This window comes from Enoplosus armatus, chromosome 21, assembly GCF_043641665.1.
Source record: "Enoplosus armatus isolate fEnoArm2 chromosome 21, fEnoArm2.hap1, whole genome shotgun sequence".
Lineage (NCBI taxonomy): Eukaryota > Metazoa > Chordata > Actinopteri > Centrarchiformes > Enoplosidae > Enoplosus > Enoplosus armatus.
The window spans coordinates 11,032,037-11,049,406 of NC_092200.1; the positions used below are offsets into that span (position 1 = coordinate 11,032,037).

Below are 17,370 nucleotides of genomic sequence, written 5' to 3' on the forward strand. Positions count from 1 at the left end.
ATCAGCAGGTCTTTCTCTTTGTTCTCAGCTGTTGTGTTTTGTTGTCCACAATATGAAGGTATGTATTTAAAAAACGCGTAGAAGAAGCAAGCCATCAAAATGCAAATGTTGTCCGGGCCAAGCAGCTGTTGTTCTTAACCCAGAGGAACGACCCACTATGTGGGTCTATAACATGTGTTTGACACAGCACAATGATCGAATGTGTTTCAACAAGGATTATCAGAAATACTGCCTTTGTTCTAAATGGACATTTTCTCTACAGAATGATTTTCTGTTTTGACTTCAAGATGTTCAACCAATCAGAGGGCCTTCATCGAGTCACTCAAGAACCTTATTAATAAAAATAAAAAAAGTCTGAAAAACAAATAAATGACATGTTTTTTGAAGCCTTACACCCTAAAATCTTCAGCCGTTGTACGCTTGATTGAGGAAGGCAATACATAGTTTTCAAACCAAACTTCACAATTCGTGCAGTGTATCCTCTCTTCTCATTGCACAAAGTAAAACGAAGCTATGCTTTGTATTCACATGTGACTATTCTTTGTTTTTTCCTCCCAAATCTCCTCCTACAGATGTATCTGTTTCAGATATCTGCTAAGGACATTTGCAAGCACACCAAAGCCATACAGGAAGTTTAGAGGTGTGTCTCTATTGTGTCCCGGATTGTATCCCCAGAGTTAACACAGCAAAGTTTGTAACACAACAGTGCTCGCCCCCACAGCACTAAAAAGGTCGAAGCAAAATTACCTTTTCCAAACTAAACCAAAGCCTGAGTTAACACAGTTTGCCCCGGTAGTCTCACATCAGAGAGCTCAATTACGCTATGTTGACCTGCAAAATTAAAGACAACTTGCGACTTTCGTAATCAAAGCAGTGGGTTCACCTTTCTGATATTGAGTTGCAGCCGTGCTGCTGCTTTTGCTCAGTCCACATCTCAAGTGCCCCCAACTCATCTGCGACTGGCACAGATTTAACAAGGGAAATCAATAAAGGATGAAGCCTTTCACCTGGATTCACCTCATCACTGTGCAACATAATACCAACAAGTGTCCCTAATATTTGTTTTTACATTTGGCATTTGTTAGTCTTTAAAGACCTGTAGCCAAGTTCAAATATTCAAATAGTTTTGTTGAATATATTATCAATCAATCAACATTTCTCTTCAACTGAGTGCTGTAAAGTCTGATTTCAGGACAGCATTTTTTAAATCATTCATGAAATGGTTTTTGCACATTCAGTCATTTCTTTGCTTTGGTTCACATTCAGAGGTGGCCTTGAATTTAGTTTAGGGGGCGGTGGGATTCTGTGACTGCGTGTGTGTGTGTGTGTGTGTGTGTGTGTGTGAGAGACAGAGAGAGAGAGAGAGAGAATGTTGGGGTTTTGTGTGGTTAGGGGGTCAAAAACGTTGATTTTCAAACAAGATGGCATCCAATTATGTGATAAAATACGAGCATACACCACAGGTCGGGGGAACTTTGCGCTTGTTAAACTAGGCCTACACTACAGACGATTTTTGCCTTCTTTTTATCATATCAGCCTTAAACATACGTGACTCTCCATCACAATGTATGTTTATTTAATTTGGGGTTCGTCTCTGCTCAGTAGGAGAAAGCGTTTCTCTGTACTTTCCGTCCGTCGTGCGCTGCGTAAAGACGCACCAGTGTACAGTCGTGTTGTGCTGATGCTCACTATTTCAGTTCCGGCGGTAATATAACATTTGCACATCAGCCACAACAAGAACGACGTTTTAAACATGATTTCAAAGTTGATTTCTTTCACAAATATTTTGCCCTTATCTTTAAACGTGGTTTCTTTCGCAGTGCTGCTGCGAGACTTCCTGAATGGGTCCAGCAGTATATTCCAGCACCTCGGACAGCGACTAAAGCGAGCTGGTCCCAGTCACCGCTGTCTGAGTCCTCTGAGGCCTTTTGGTCTTCTCTAACCTCCTTTACAAAACTCTCACCTCTATCAAACACATGTTTTCTTCCCCTTGTTCCCTTTTTAAATGCAAAGTCATGTGAATAAAAAGTGATAGATGCGCTTAGCCTATACAATACAATATCTTTTATTAAGCGGGACATATAGGGATTTTTCTATTATTTCCACAATGTACATTTGGTGAGCAACGTCACTGGACATTAAATCAGTCAAAGCTACGCAGATTCCGAAATGTAGAACACACAATAATGTGAATATGTACTTTATAAATTATATAATTGTTTTTTTTTCTTTTAATAAAAGGGCTCTAAGTCGTCTCCGGTGGCTGAAATATGTCGCCTTTTTTCTCTTTTTGATAAACTCGTCGGCGGCCTACATTTGGCTTATTTTCAATATGTTCAGCATCCAAACGCAACACCATTGACAGCACAAAAACATAAAGTAAAAACTTCCACTCGTGCAAAAAAATGCCTTGGGCGTGAAAGCACTTCTTCTCTGGTTGTCCATAATTCCATATACTTCACTTGGACGGAAACCATATATTCTTTAAGGCTATACAAACATAAAATAGAGCATAACACACTCGGCCTGTCTGGGACATCAGTTCTTCCACTCATCGTCTTCTCCCGTGTCCACCTTGCCCAGGTACACCCGTTTGTCTGTTGGCAAAGTTTGTTTTCCAAGCAAGAAAAAATCCACATACCCGACGAGCACGCGCCACTGGCCGATCAATACGTTTAATCATCCAGGTTGCGTTAAAGTTGACTGATGGATTTGAATATATGAAACTCCAAGGAAACGTTCATATTTGACTAGATAGTGGACGAGTGTAGGTATACAGATATTCGTCGGCTTCCTTGGCTGACAGTTATTTAAGTTAAAAATAAATGGCATGGTTGTTTTTTTTTCTTTGTTCCTCGACCTAAGCAGAGTCCCGTGCGACGTGGATCATCGCAGATTAGATTATAGAGGAAAGACTAGAAAGCCTGAGAAGGTGGAGTATTTCCATCCGCCCATGAGGGTGCCCCGCTCCAGCTTCAGATAGACCCGGTCCTCCCGTTCAACCATCAGCAGTACTCCGTTGCTGGCCGCCTCTCTCGTAACATCCTGGTCACCGGCGAATGCTGATATAACCGGATAATCATTCTGCATCAGGTTCACCTGCAGGAGAGGGGGACACAGGCTTGGACTTTAGTGTCACGTTCAGTTCTGCCATCTGTTAAATGCTGAATGCAGATCAGCTATTTCACGATTGCTCACCTGTATGGTCTGTCTGTTGTAGACCTTCACCACGTGAAAGCTGAAACTATATATCCCCCTCCTTGGAGCCTGGAAAACACTTGCTTTGAGATCGAAATGGTTGCCGATGTTCACTAAAACCTGTGACCAAGAAGGGCGCACAATGAGACAGCGCTTTATTTATTTATTTTTCCCTCTCTGCATGCTTCACTTAACATAACAGCTGGTTTTGTAGTAATGTATTGTTTGTCTCTGTCACGCACAGTGAGTACAGAGAGGCGTATCAGTCATACTCTGGTTCTGGTATGCCAAATGTTTTGGCTGCACTTCAGTCGCAGTTTGGGATGCTTCCCAATTTGATGCTATAACAGGCCGCTGTCCAAAGACCTCAGCCGTGAAAACTTATTGGAACATCCGACCAAAAGCAGCACAATGCACATGTCAATGCGGCCGAGGCCTAAGGCGCATATGTGATAAATGATCCTACATGGATGATCATTCGTTTTGGCAGCGCATCTCTAACTCACGCCAATTACGCACAGCATTAAATGAACCCTTTTCAAAGGATGTACAGCATTGTGTTCTTTAGGTTAGAGATAGTCAGGGCTCAGATCACACAGAGCGTGAGTAGTGATAGGAAATCAATGAAACATGACCTTAAACAAGTTCTCGCCCACGGCAAATAGATCAAATACGGCGCAGAGAGCACTGGAGCTAAGATGGCCCATATGTGATTAATATTCGACTTCTGCTGGACTGTGTTGGTGCTAAATTCAGTGGATATCTGACCTGGTCAAAGTAGATGGTCATAGACGTGTTGCTCATCTCTGACGGTTCGTGGTTGGTTCCACGCACGGCGGAAAAAGCCACCTTTGCCCCAGCGGAGCGGACCGATATGCCAAGCGAGGAGGTGACCGCTCCGTCCGAAGAAGGGTTCGAGTCGCACACCACGAGACACTTCCCTTCGAGCACGATGGGCTCCGTGTCGTTCTGGCCGAGGCAGAAAGCCACGCCGCATCCCAAGAGGAGGGTCAGAGCCAGCATGGCACAGGGTCCCGGGCAGCGCGCGGGCACCATGGTCGGATCGCTGATCCTGTGCACACTGATACAACCCGGCAGCCCCTTGGAGGTTTGTTAGCACTCGATCACCTGGTCCAGACTTATTCCCTTCTCTCTTCCCCTCTCTCTCTTCCTCTATCTGTGATGCTCCCTCACTCTCTCAAACACCCTCTGACACACAGACGCACTCAGACTCTCTCCGGCTGTGACTCCCCTCCCTCCCGTGCGTCTTAGTTGATTTTGGGAGAGTATTCAGAGAACTGTTGTTGTAAATCCTGACGATTTGAGAGACAAAATGGGAGTTTTCATGTCAGACAGCCGTGGAAAACAACATTATATAGTTTAGTCATTAAACTTCAGTGTGTTCTCTGTGCGTAAAATGACTAAAGTGCGTAAAATGAAGGGCAGTGGCTGCCAGGAAATACCAAAATCTAAAAATCGCGTTGATATTAATTCACATTTTCTATGTTGTTCGTCAGTTACTGATCAGACCAACTATGTGTGTTTCCTATAGCTGTGCGCAGCAGCACTTTGTAACAATTCATAATGTCCATTGGAAACATGTTGCAGTTATCTTTTCCCTCGTTCTAATTGATAAGTGTGGTAAAACAAGCACTTTGCAGGCGTTCCTGTTGAGAAAAGGTAAATCACGACCTACCTGCGCTCTCCATCCCGCTGGTATGCTCTCTCTGTCTCTCGCAGACTGTGAACTGAGCGCTCAGATCGCTGGTGCTAAAAAAGCAGGAGTCTCTGGGCTCCCTTTCGAGGGACAACTCACGCCCATTCTTTGTGTGTAGCCACTGCAACAAGACTCCTCAGAAGTATCCCGCAATTTAAGAGCACATGCGTGGACTAATGGGTTTGTTTACATATTCATCGGTTCAATGTTGTGAGCTCAGGGGCCCCTCGAGACGGCAGAGATCACTTGCTCTCAATGGCTGTCATTTATATGCTGTGGGTTTCTCGTGTCTCTCACTGATTAATCCGAAATGAAGGGGGTTGCAGCGGATAACCTTGCCGTTGCATGGTACATTCAGCATGCATGTATATGTTACTAATTTGAGACTTAAAACGAGCAGTTTTATGAGTCCAATAAAGATACTCGTGCGCCATCCAGTGGCGGATTGTACTTCTGCAGAATGTGCTGCATCTGCTTATCAAGAGGTAGAGAGAAAAATCAAAAGCATGAAAGTGATTAAAATAACAAACTTGTTTGGTGTCTGTCTTGCATGTTTTATTGATGTGTGGGTATTTGCATATCAGCAAATTCTTTCACATGCACATCACACTTAACAAACACCCCATAAGCAAGTTGAAAGCATGTGACACTTCATGCCCACTTCACAGAGAATGACCTGCACCTCTCTCTGTACCACCCTTTGCCTTTCTTTTCAATTCTTGACATGTCATCATCCTCTGAAGAGCCGTGTAGTGGGTCCATATCAGTGCTCCACACCTCTGAAGAGTCTGAGAGTGGGCTTCACAAGTGGCGAACCCTCACGTTAGACCTTTAATGAGCTGTCATTTTCCTTAAGATATGCTAACTGGCTACATTATGCATGGCACTCACATTACCAGGGGAAGGTACTGTAGGCTATATAGACTTTTTCTACTTCATCAGTTCAAGTAAACAGTGGGAGGAAAAGTCTGCATTTCCTTCGACTTAATACATTAAAACTGTACTCTTTTTTTTTTTATTATTTGGAATGCGTGAAAGCAAATGGATTGGAGGAAAGTACACAACCAAATCTTTTACTTAAAGGTGCTGAATGTCACTACGAATACGCATTAAAAAGCCTTGACACAAATACAGAATGTGTGGCTTAAATGTCCACCAGCTGCCTCCATAAATGCAACGTCCTTGTATAATAATCCACCACTCTCAGTACATAGAGAAGACATTATTTTAGACTTAATCATGGTGATCCTTCCCTTTCTCATCCCTATTTGACAAACATTGCACTGTCAGAGCTGACTGACAAACCATGCGGAAGAGTGACATCAGGTATCCAAGAGCCACAACTGACCCCAGGCCTGCAGAAGGACACATAGCTACAGAAAAACATCAAATGTCAAGTACGGGGGACATGCAAGAGAAAGGGATGTGGCCTACTTGGCATTACCATACCAGGGGCTGCCGTTGCCCTAAAAGGGACTTCATTTCCATCAGGCAAGCTGATCGGCTAGACTGACAACAGTGTTATGGTTATTTTCCCTGACAGCTAACAGAGCCTACTGGCTTCCAGGAATGGGGAGGTCGATTATGTGATGGGTCTTAAAGCGAGCCATCTGCTTTTGCAAAGAAAAGGACTCAGTCTGGCTGCTTTTGTGTTTTTCTGCACAAATCATAAATTCCCCTTATGACTTAGATCTGATTTGTGGGACTCATTTGATGTCACAAAGATGGAGTCCACATACCTAACACAGTTTGTTCAATTCTGTTAAAAAATATTGTGCATAAAACATTTTAAAAATCAGAGGATGTCCACCCTGTGTGCTCACACCACCATATGCTGGAAGCGGTTTAAAATACTCACTTTAAAATAGATATCTGTGTGTCCATCTGCCTGCCTGTCCATCTGTTTGTGTGCAGCCATAAATGAGTCCGTATCTTCATATCCGAAATGAGGTCAGACTCTCAAACAAGTTAATTTGAGAACTCTGTCTCACCGTAGCCCTGAAAGAAACCTCTGAGTGAAAGGGAGGGAGATTGTGTTATGTCTCTCTTGTCTTACATCAGTAAGATGTGTCCTCTATCTTAGCATGTATGAGGAGACTAATAACATCAATCTTGCCCCCTGCTTGTGCTGGGCTAACACCCTGATGAGGAGTTATTTTGCTAACCCAGAGAAAGGTTACGACAGACTGTACTGTGCCTGCTGGAGCTTACAATAACTGGTATTACTTGTGTGTGTGAGTGAATACAATCCTATTGTGGAGACCAAAATCTGTTTATTCTATTTCATTTGGGGACAAAAAAGCAGGTTTATAGAAGGTAAACCATAACATTTTAGGGGTAAAACTTGAATTAGGGTTAGGGTTGGGGTTAAGTTTTCATTATAAAGAGAACATTCTAGACCTGCTCTATATGTATGTATGTATAAGTGTCATGAGAGCGTTATGTAAATAGAATTGGATTGAAATTGAATTGAAGTTTCCAGGCAATTAAAGTAAGCCAATCCAATATGTGTGTGTGTGTGTGTCCATATTTATAGGATATCTATATATATCAACAAGTTATTCCAACCTTAAGTGAAACTGAAATTTCATTTTTGCTATTAATATTTCTTTCTATATTTATCTACCAGAATGTATTGTACACCTGACACCTGAAATATCTTTAGACATTTGACAATTACTACTCTAGAATGACAAACATTCTATGAGCAATAGAGGTAAACACTGTTACATAGGACAAAGACATGCAGCAGATGTAATGTGTTTATCTCACTGGAGCTGATCTGCAGGCCCAGTCCCTGGTTAGTTTTTAAATTCAGCATGAAACAATCAAAAAATCCTGTAGATAAAACGGATAAACAGGTTGTGACTTTATATGCATGTGTATGTACTGTGGCCTATGTGACTCATGGCCTACAGTGACATACAGTGTCTACTGAAGTGTGATTGTGTGTGTAAGCACATGTAGCCTATGTGTGTGTATATATATATAGTCAGTGGTGGAAAGTAACCAAAAACATTCATGAAATACTTTAGTTTTAAAGGTGTGGGTGTTTACAAGGCAGGGGGGGTCTAATAAGGACAAATCAAGTTACATCATGGAAAATTAAGGATTCAGTGCTTTAGGAGACTGACACATACTAGAAAATGAAACTCAGCTTAACCCAGCCTCTGTTGCTTTGATTTTGACAATTTTCTTTTTAATCTGTCTTTTGTCTTTTCAGCTTTATGAAGGGTGAAATACTAAATCACAGGGGTAGGACCACAATGCCCTTCAAACCACAGCAACCCTGCACAAATCGATTGAAAGGCAATCGAGCAAACTATGCCCAAATTAACATTTTTTTACTTTGATTAAAAGCACAGATATTAAAATATACAGTCGATAATTCAAAATGAACAGTTTCACCGCTTTTATTTTGAAGGCAAATATATCAACCGGAAAATTTGTTTCTGCACGTGGAAGGAACTTGACCGGACGTCACCATGGCGACTGGACGCGGACAGTTTAGAAATGCTATCAGTTATTATTTGACATAAGTTACATACAAAGGGACAACAAACGCTATTTATTTAGCTAACGTAACTTCTGGAGTTTACACAGTGACGGTAACGTTATACTCCGCTGCCGAACAAACGTGGCTCTTAACTTCCTGGCAAATATAATTTGTCTCTTATATGTCTCAAAGGGGTCAAGACCAGTGAAACAAATGGCCGCTCCAAAAGCAGTTTCTTCCAGAGTGCGGGCAGTGAGGACGTCCAAAAGAGCTGACAAATCATCTCCACCGTCCGCTCACAACTTCATGGAAAGGTAATCTATCAGAACATGCCCATATTTTCACCTGCGTGGCATTCAGCGCTTCAGCCAGGCGGTGTTCAGAAACTGTGGCAAGTCAAGGCTTTATTGCCTTGCAAGTAAAAGGATTTATAGACCGTGTTTGCAGCCAAAAAAAACCCCAGAACACAATAAAAGCACAGCAAAAATCAATACAGGTGGAAGACACCTCACCACATGTTCAGATTAAGGAATCTGATTCGCTCCCCATTGAATGCAGTAAATACAGCAACGTCAGCATACAGTTGCTTTCCTCACGACATGCTTACACAAAGTGTCTGTTATTCCTTATGTGTGAACTGCCAAACAAGGGTGTAATGCCATTAAAGCACATAGATATTCATATGTAGCAAGGTTATTGTTTTACCATTCACACTATAAAAGTACATTTTTCAATTTTATTATTTAGAACCTGTGTCTCAAGACCCAAATAAAAGTTAAAGTTATATAAATGGCTTATAAATAGTTTGCTGGAAGAATATGCCTAAAACAATGTAAACATCTGACTCACGTGCCCTAAAAATGTTCGGCACATTATTATAAATATATAGTTTGGATTTCCCTATGTCAAAGGATTGCTTGTTTTGTCTGGCCAGCACTTTAAACCAAAAGCTATTCAATTTACAATGATACCAAAGAGAAAAGCAGCAAATCCTCACTTTTGACACACATTTTTAGCTATGCAAGTGGCATGGCTCTAAGGATGGCAATGTTGGTCTTTTGGTTGGTCCACCACTTTGGTCCAGACTAAATATCTCAGCAACTATTGGATGGTGCCATAAAAGTTTGTACAGACTTTCATGGTTTCCACAGGATGAATTTAAATGACTTTCATGCATCTCTGAGTTTGCAAGCTGACATTTTTGGTGATCCCCTGACCTTTCCTCTAGCGCCACCATGAGGTTGACATTTGTGGTTTTTCCTGTCAGTCTCAACTGTACTTTGTGTTTAGTGCTAATTAGCAAAAGTTAGTATGCTAACATGCTGCAACTAAGAGTGTTTTAGCACACTAAACCATGCAGATAGGTATAATAATGATAAAAAACAATTTTATATTTACCCAATAAAGATAAAAGATCTAAGATTGATGACATGAGAGTTTACATGATGAGGGATTCTTGCTCTGCTTGCTTGTTCACTGTTTGGATCTCCCTCAAGCTTTAATTCATCGCTCTCTGCAGCTTTTTCTTCACACCACAATGTTATCTGAGCAAATGTGGTGGATCTACTGGGTGTTAATTAATGGAGGTGTAACACACTCTTCTGTTGTTTTGTGATTTACGCTGATAAGATCTTTGCTTTTGAATGAAAATGAGAAGTTTTACAAAAGTGAAGCTTTACAAAATGGTGAGTCCTGAACTTAATATTGCGTTTGTTTTATACCAAGTCTACTAAATGTCATTTATTTTTGTATTTCAAGTGTATGATAAGATTGCAGAGTAGCCTGTTGAGAGCATATTTCTCTCATACAGTGATGCCTCTGAAGAACTGCATGCGGAACAACAGGTGGCATGAAAACACTGGTGGTGTCACTTCCTTGTAGTGATATCTAATTACCTTTTTCCCATAGACTGCCATCCGAGATCCTGATTAAGATTCTGTCATACCTGGATGCTTCCGCTCTTTGCAACATCAGCCACGTCAATAAGCTCTTCTATCAGCTTGCCAGTGATAAGTAAGTATCAGCCAGCTCTTGTTAATGGAACATACACAGTACTTTAAATACATGAGTATGTTAGAAATCCAATCAAACAGGAAGTAAAGACAGTTTACAAATCAGGGAATGTCTGAATACCCCACTGCAGAAATGTTTTGTTGTTTGTACTTCAAGTGAAAAAAAAATGACCAGTGCAGTATAGGGCTGCAGCTAACATTTATTTTTACTGTATACAATTGGCCATTTTCTTGGTAAATTGATTAATCATTTGGTCTAAAATATTTTACAAAATAGTGAAGAACCTCTGATTCCATTCACTGTCACAGACCCCCCACCCCCCAGCTGTGAGAAGTTGAGTTGTGGTGTGATATTCAATATAATTTAATCATTTGTCTATGAACTTCTTTCAGCCGTTTTCACTCACAGAAATCTCTCACCTTTCTTTACCTTCCTATACCGTCAATGCAGTGCTCTGTGGAACAAGATATACATAGCAGAGTTTGGCAAGATTAAAAAGCGGAAACCTAAGTGCATGGATGAGCTGCTGCTGAAGATGGCCACAGTGGAGGTGCAGGATCAGACTGCAGGCTACTGGAAGAGGCTGTACTTCAGGACTGGAGCCGCATGTGACGTGAACAAGTGGAAAAGACATCTCGGACTCATCAGCTGTCACACTGGGCTGCCCTGCCAAACAGAGCGGGTCCTCAGGTTTGAGACGGAGCCAGGGAAAAAAACTGCTTTTGAAAACCACTTAGATGAAGCACCTGAGGTGTATGATTTGTGTAACGTACCGGGCACTTGATTTCCCTTATCAGACACTTGAGTAGCCTGACAAGAGTTGCTTGTGAGTTACACTAATCGAGTGCTTACCCTGTATTTTCAAGCATTTGAACCCCTTAGCTGCTGAGGTGAGGAAAGGTCTCATTATTTCTCAGGGAATCATTTTGTCAATTGGTTTTATAATTTACACTTCGCTGGTTTTCCTTATTTTTGCTAAAAGGAGGTGTGTTTATCATACTTTGTAAGCCATGCCGTAATCTGCCATCTGTTTGGTATATCTAGCTAGCTTTCCAATTGGAGGCAGCTCTGCGAGGTATCATGGGAACCCCTGCACACTGCTTGCGGTTAGCCAACAGTAAAACTTTGGAGATCAGCCGTCGCTGTCAAGAAAGTTCAAGGGTAGAGACAAGAGGACAGTTCAGGCCACTGGCAATCAAAAACAAAGCATGCTTTGTTTTTCATATCCCACTTAATGACACTTTGTTATTAAAGGTGAGGAAGGAGGTCTCTGTCTGAACGCAATGCCTGCTCAGGGGGGGATGCCAGCACGCAGGGGAAAGCTCCCTCGCTGCCTCCACCGCGGTTTCTGCTGTGTTTTTATAACCTCTGATTAGAGGCTGTGCAGCACTCAATTTTGAGTTCTGTGGCAGTCGCCGTGGTACAGAGGGGAAGTAGAAATAATTGTGTTCCTTGCAGAGGCTGTCTGAATTGTTGAAATAAATTACATAGCCCCCCCAACTCCTCATCCACGACACACATGCACGCACTCCTTACCCTTCCTCCCTCCTCCCACCAGCTCAGACAATTCCCCATTGGGGTTTGTCTGTTAGAGACACTGAGGAGCATGCGATTTACCTTGGTAATAATCATTTCACAAGACATCACACATACTTACAATGCAGAGTGAAATCCCCTGGGTCATCTGGGGCCTCCTGGGCTGCTCCAGTTTTTAGCTTTGTTCCTCCACTTAATTGATATTGGATGGTGCCTCAGCGAGACACCGCCTGCATCACAGGCAGGGGCAGCCCTGAATCACAGTTTAGACAGAATTGGATCAAGAGATTTATCACAACAGCTGCGGTTTCTTTTCATTCGTTGCATATCATTTCATTAGCAAGAACAGCTTAACTGGAGTCATACTACTCCATACTGCTGTCTAAAGAAACATGATAGCTGGTAAACTCATAGTTTGCCTGATTTTAAAGAGCAAGAGTCAGCTCTACCCAACACTGCCTGATTATTTGCATTTTATTAACTTAAAATAAATGTAATAAATAAACATTAGATTTTTGTTCAGCAATTACAATTCACTGGTGTCTTCATACGGCTATTTCCTGTGTTATACAGTAGGGTGCCTTTTAATGAAGCTAAGCAGCTAAGCGTTCTCTGCACACCGTACTCCACTGCATATAAACAACTGTACTTGCTTTTATTGCAAACCACCAAATATCTGTCATGTCATAGTGCTGTAATCCTGAATTGTGTCGTCTTATTCTAGAAACTTGCACGTCACCTGGGAGCTGACGGTCTCTGATAAGTCGGGGCACAAGGTCACACATGAGCTGAGCTGGTCCCGGTTCTGCGAGACTTCTGTGACTCTGTGCTGGAGCGGAGGAGGCTGCTTGCCCAACTACCAGCAGATTTCCAGCCTTCATCTCCACGGCATCAGGAGGATAGCCCTCAGCTACCCCGGCCTAAAGAAGTAAGACAGCCGGCGTCCATCCACACTCCCTCTCTCTCTATCTCTGTGTCTCTGTTTCCTCTTTTCTCTCAGTGAAACCTTCTCTTTTCTTTGCTTGCTCTGTCAGGTCCCTCATGGCAAAGCTGGACATGCAGACTCAGACTAAAAGCGCGCAGGTCATTGGCCAGGACAGACTGGTTGAACTGAAGCTGCTACAGCCTGGCATCATCATCGGTGTCTGGAGGGTAATTCACAGGCAGCTATGGCATTTCTTATTGATTATGCATTAGTTTTTAGTAGTTTTAAACTGTAGCTGCACTTTTTACTTAAAATGTGTGATTTAGCAGCAGGAGAATTTACGAGGAATTCAAGTGATGCCTCTCCGCAGGACCAGTGCTCCGTGGCCTTCGTCATGTTCACTCTCCACTTCCACAGGCTGGTGGAAAGAAGCATCCAGGGATCTTTTACTTGGTAGGCTGCACTTGAACAGGCACCAGCATCTTATTCACATGCTTTCATCACGTGCAGCACCATCAGATGGTTAGGGCTCAAATTCAAAGGATACGATAAAACTGACGGATTCATTTGATGCCCCTGATGTGACCCATCGATGATGCACAGCAAGGTGACATTAGAACTAGGACACAACACAGTGCAGGTGTTACTTCCAAGCAGTTGAATTCGCTCATTAGCATACATGCTAGTAGTGTTGCTGTAGTGCTTCTGTAGTGTTTATTTTGAATTAAATTGATTGATTAAAAACCAGTGGCTAGATCAGTGGTTCCCAAAAAAATAGGGCTAAACAAATTTCTGTTAAACAAAACAGTTTTTCTTGTGAAATTCTGGATACCGTCACTTCTTAGGCCTCCTGCAAGTGAAGCAGCCTGAGAGGAAAAAAATCACTCTTTGGTTAAACTGCTCACAACTCTTGTGCATACTCAGGCCGTAACCTGTGATGAGGGGTCACACATAGACATTATTTTGAAAGGGTCACGAGCCAAAAAGGTTGGGAACCACAAATTTTATTTTCCCATGCATCTGAAATTAAAAAAATAATCAAAGTCATGTGATATTTAGTACTGGAGTTGCTGTATGGTCTTGGAGGGCCTTCAGTGATCATCCTGTTGTGAAGTCTTGCACTTCAGCATAGCGTGGACATAGCCCCCTCTCCTGGTTTCTCGTGAGAGCACAATGTTACAGCACATTATGATTACAGTCCACTGAAGTAATAAAGCTAAGAAATACCTTCTTAATGAAATATCCTTTTCTTAATGTTCTCTTCACTCATTGCATCCTCATTTACCCTTTTTCCTTTTTTCTTCCTCCAGCCCCTACATGGAGCCAACACTCAAAGCTCCTTTTGATGACATAGACCCTGACTACGGTCTCCATGGTTACCAACTACATATTGCACTCCACGACACTGTATGCAAGTTCATGTCCGGAAGCTTCTCCCAGCTCTTCTGCCGGAGAAGTAAGTTATTTGTACTCGTATTCACAAAGTCACACTGTTAAATGATGCTGAAAATATATGAGGTGTCTACTGTACTGTGTGGGTCATGTAAAGCCTCTAGTGTTTCTAATTAAAGTAGGTGTGATTCACATGCATGGGAATACAGAGCAAGGTTATGATAAAATGTCGAGAATCAGTTTGCTTATTCGTGTCTTTTTTTCTGTAATGCCTCTGTAGCCACAAGTCCAACACAGACAGACTCAAAAACATCTATGTCCTCTGCCTTGTCTAACACATTGTCCTCTGTGAATCCTCAGCACCACCATGCACATTTGCATATTTGCACTCGAGCATGTACTGTACAAGATTTTATTGTATAGTTTGCCTTAAAACTGTGACATATGTACATTTTACATTGTTATATACTGACACAGCCCGCCTACACACCAGGCCAGTATATTATTATTATATTATTTGTTACACACTTGCCTTTTTAGCAAATTTAGCACAGTCTCCAGTGTGTGCCACCCTGCATTTTACTGCACACATAGTATGAGCACTTGACAAAACATTTTTAAATAACCTTTATTAGCCATGTAGAGATCATTATATTGCTTGTAGATTTAAATCCAGGTAACATCACAACGTTTTTAAGCGTCTCATACGATTTTCTGAAACCTGCAGAATACCATGTTTGTGAACTGACTAAACATTGTACTTTGATGCTTTTAGTGTTAACTAATCAAGTGACCTAACACTGAAATGCTAATTATCATACTGTAAAGACTGTTGTTGTCTTTGACCAGCTCAGATCTGCGACGGCCTAATCCAGCTCACTGCCATTAGCAGGGCAGACTTGTCGCAGCACACACCCCTGTCAGGCAACATCACCTTGCCCTGGAGGTGTGAGGCCCTGCACGGCGCAGTGCAGGTACAACATGTGCTGCTGGCTACTTGCACACTGTTTCACTATGTGTTACAGAAAGAAAGAAAGAAATGCTCAAAGTATGTTGCTGACAAGTGATAAAAAGTGCTAAGGAAACGGAGACATTGTGCTATTTTTACTGTAATGTTCACAGACCCATTAAGAAGTTAATTTTAGAATCACTCCCTCTTATCTAAGGGCTAAGGAGAAAAGTGAAATCGCTCATTTTATCATGAATTCTGACAGTTTTGACTTCTAGTGCAATAGATGTGCTCCTGGATAACGGTTTTCTAGAAGCTGTCATATTGTACTCAACTGAAATCACAACAATGATAGTCCATGCATAAAAGAGGTCTTGACACGTTTATATCTCTACTTTTTTTACCAGAACTGCTGCATCATGAGTCTGACTCTCCTGGACGAATTCGAAAAACCCTTCTGGTGTGTCAGCTCTCCTGTTTCCATGACGCTGGAGAAGACACCAGTCTCATATGACTATGATGGTGAGCACTTCCTGATCCACTATCAGGACTCAGATGGTCAGGTGAAGATGAAACTTGTCTGGATGAAGGAACAAAAGCAGTTTTTCCTCATAGGCATAGTTGTCTATGTGACTGTTTGCAAAGTCAACAAGCATTTCAGTAGAGATTACTGAACCTGCAGTGTTTCTGGTTTTTAATTCAACACATCATATCTATATATGATATTCTATTATATCACCATATCTACAACACCTTGTTTATAGGGAGAATAGAGTGTGCAACCAGAATACTTTTTTAGTGGTTAATAACTTAATTGATATTTTTAAAATTAAAATTAAAAAAATAAAATTTATTAAGTGACATTTTGTATATGGAGAAAATGTTTGCCAGAGTAATGATACATCATTTTGTCTTTAAATGCTGAATAAATGAATACATTTTTAAATGGATCATACAACAATTTATGATGACTCAAATTTCCTCCTGTTATATTTTATACCATAAATTGTTTGTCTTAGATGTCTTACGTTTTACAGTTTAGGTTTACCTAGGATGGGATAGACATGTTATTTGGAACATTTAATTACCATTTCCTTGTATCTACCCTTTAATTAACTCTTAATTATTCTTAATCTTGTGGAATTTTGCCACTGTGCTTTTACAAAATGGAAGAAAGTTAAGCTTTACATGTATAAATGGAATGAACGTTTTGTTGCTTGTGCATAATTCCTGCAAAACAAGTTTTGTTTCCTCTTATCATGGCATTTATACCTGAACAGCCACATTACCTCAATTGCATTGTCAGCCATTATGCAATCACTTTCAGATGAAAATTGAGTTTAATGTCCACACCCTGGGCTCGTCTGGCAACAGCGATAGAATTAGCGTGGGAGCAATTGTTGGAAACAGTTGCCGTGCTGCTGATGGGCCAGCGCTGCTGATGGCAATAAAATAAGGCAGGCCTCTGGGTAATAGGATTTCAGAGGCTTCCCTTCCTTTTCTCTGTGAGGGTCATCATCACCTTGAAAAGATGCTTATTTTTCCAAACACATTGGCACTCGATCCAAAATCATTTGGGGAAATGAGCCAGAGGGGAAAAGAGGGGCAACAGTATGTGTGATGAATTGTTTTTTTTTTTAGTCACAAGCTTCACTTCATTGAATTGAGACAAAAAAAACTGTGATGGGGAGAGAGACACTGTCTGAATCACAAGGACATCCATGTGTTGTTGTTATGTTAACATTTTACAGGCCTTGTGCTCTTCAACCTCATCTCATGTCATATTGTTGAATGGCCATATGGCTGTTGAATGGCCATATGAATGAGAGCCATACAGCAGTACACGGCATTGCCGACTTGGACACTTAATACACTGACAGATGACATGATATTGGCCATTACGTGGACTGAATGATGTGTACCATGTATGACTTTCAGGTTACAAGTGTGTTACAACACATTTCCATCACAGTGACCTTCATACTACTGTTTGCTGTCACATCAGCTGTTGCAAACTGCCAATCCTTCATTCTTTATTTTTAGAAAAAAACAGAAGCCATGGGTGTTGTGTGCTACTTAAGCCTGCATAAACCAGTTACCCAAACGTTTCAGTCAGAGCAATGGCTAAACAAAAGACATGGATT

At 41.5% G+C, this 17,370-nt stretch overlaps 2 protein-coding genes across 2 annotated transcripts; one reads left to right on the plus strand and one right to left on the minus strand.

Moving 5' to 3' along the window:
* Positions 1 to 2,901: 2,901 nt before the first annotated feature.
* Positions 2,902 to 4,254, minus strand: cbln2b (cerebellin 2b precursor). Its single transcript, XM_070928263.1, has 3 exons — positions 3,967 to 4,254; positions 3,199 to 3,318; positions 2,902 to 3,099 (listed from the first exon to the last, which is right to left on the minus strand). The coding sequence occupies exons 1-3, from the start codon at positions 4,252 to 4,254 to the stop codon at positions 2,902 to 2,904; spliced, it is 606 nt and encodes a 201-aa protein (XP_070784364.1).
* Positions 4,255 to 8,624: 4,370 nt separating this feature from the next.
* On the plus strand, positions 8,625 to 15,900 carry fbxo15 (F-box protein 15). The gene is made up of 9 exons (XM_070928459.1): positions 8,625 to 8,725; positions 10,320 to 10,424; positions 10,875 to 11,114; positions 12,685 to 12,888; positions 12,995 to 13,112; positions 13,256 to 13,338; positions 14,196 to 14,341; positions 15,127 to 15,251; positions 15,634 to 15,900. Exons 1-9 carry the CDS (start codon positions 8,625 to 8,627, stop codon positions 15,898 to 15,900), a joined length of 1,389 nt encoding a protein of 462 aa, XP_070784560.1.
* The last annotated feature ends 1,470 nt before the right edge of the window (positions 15,901 to 17,370 follow it).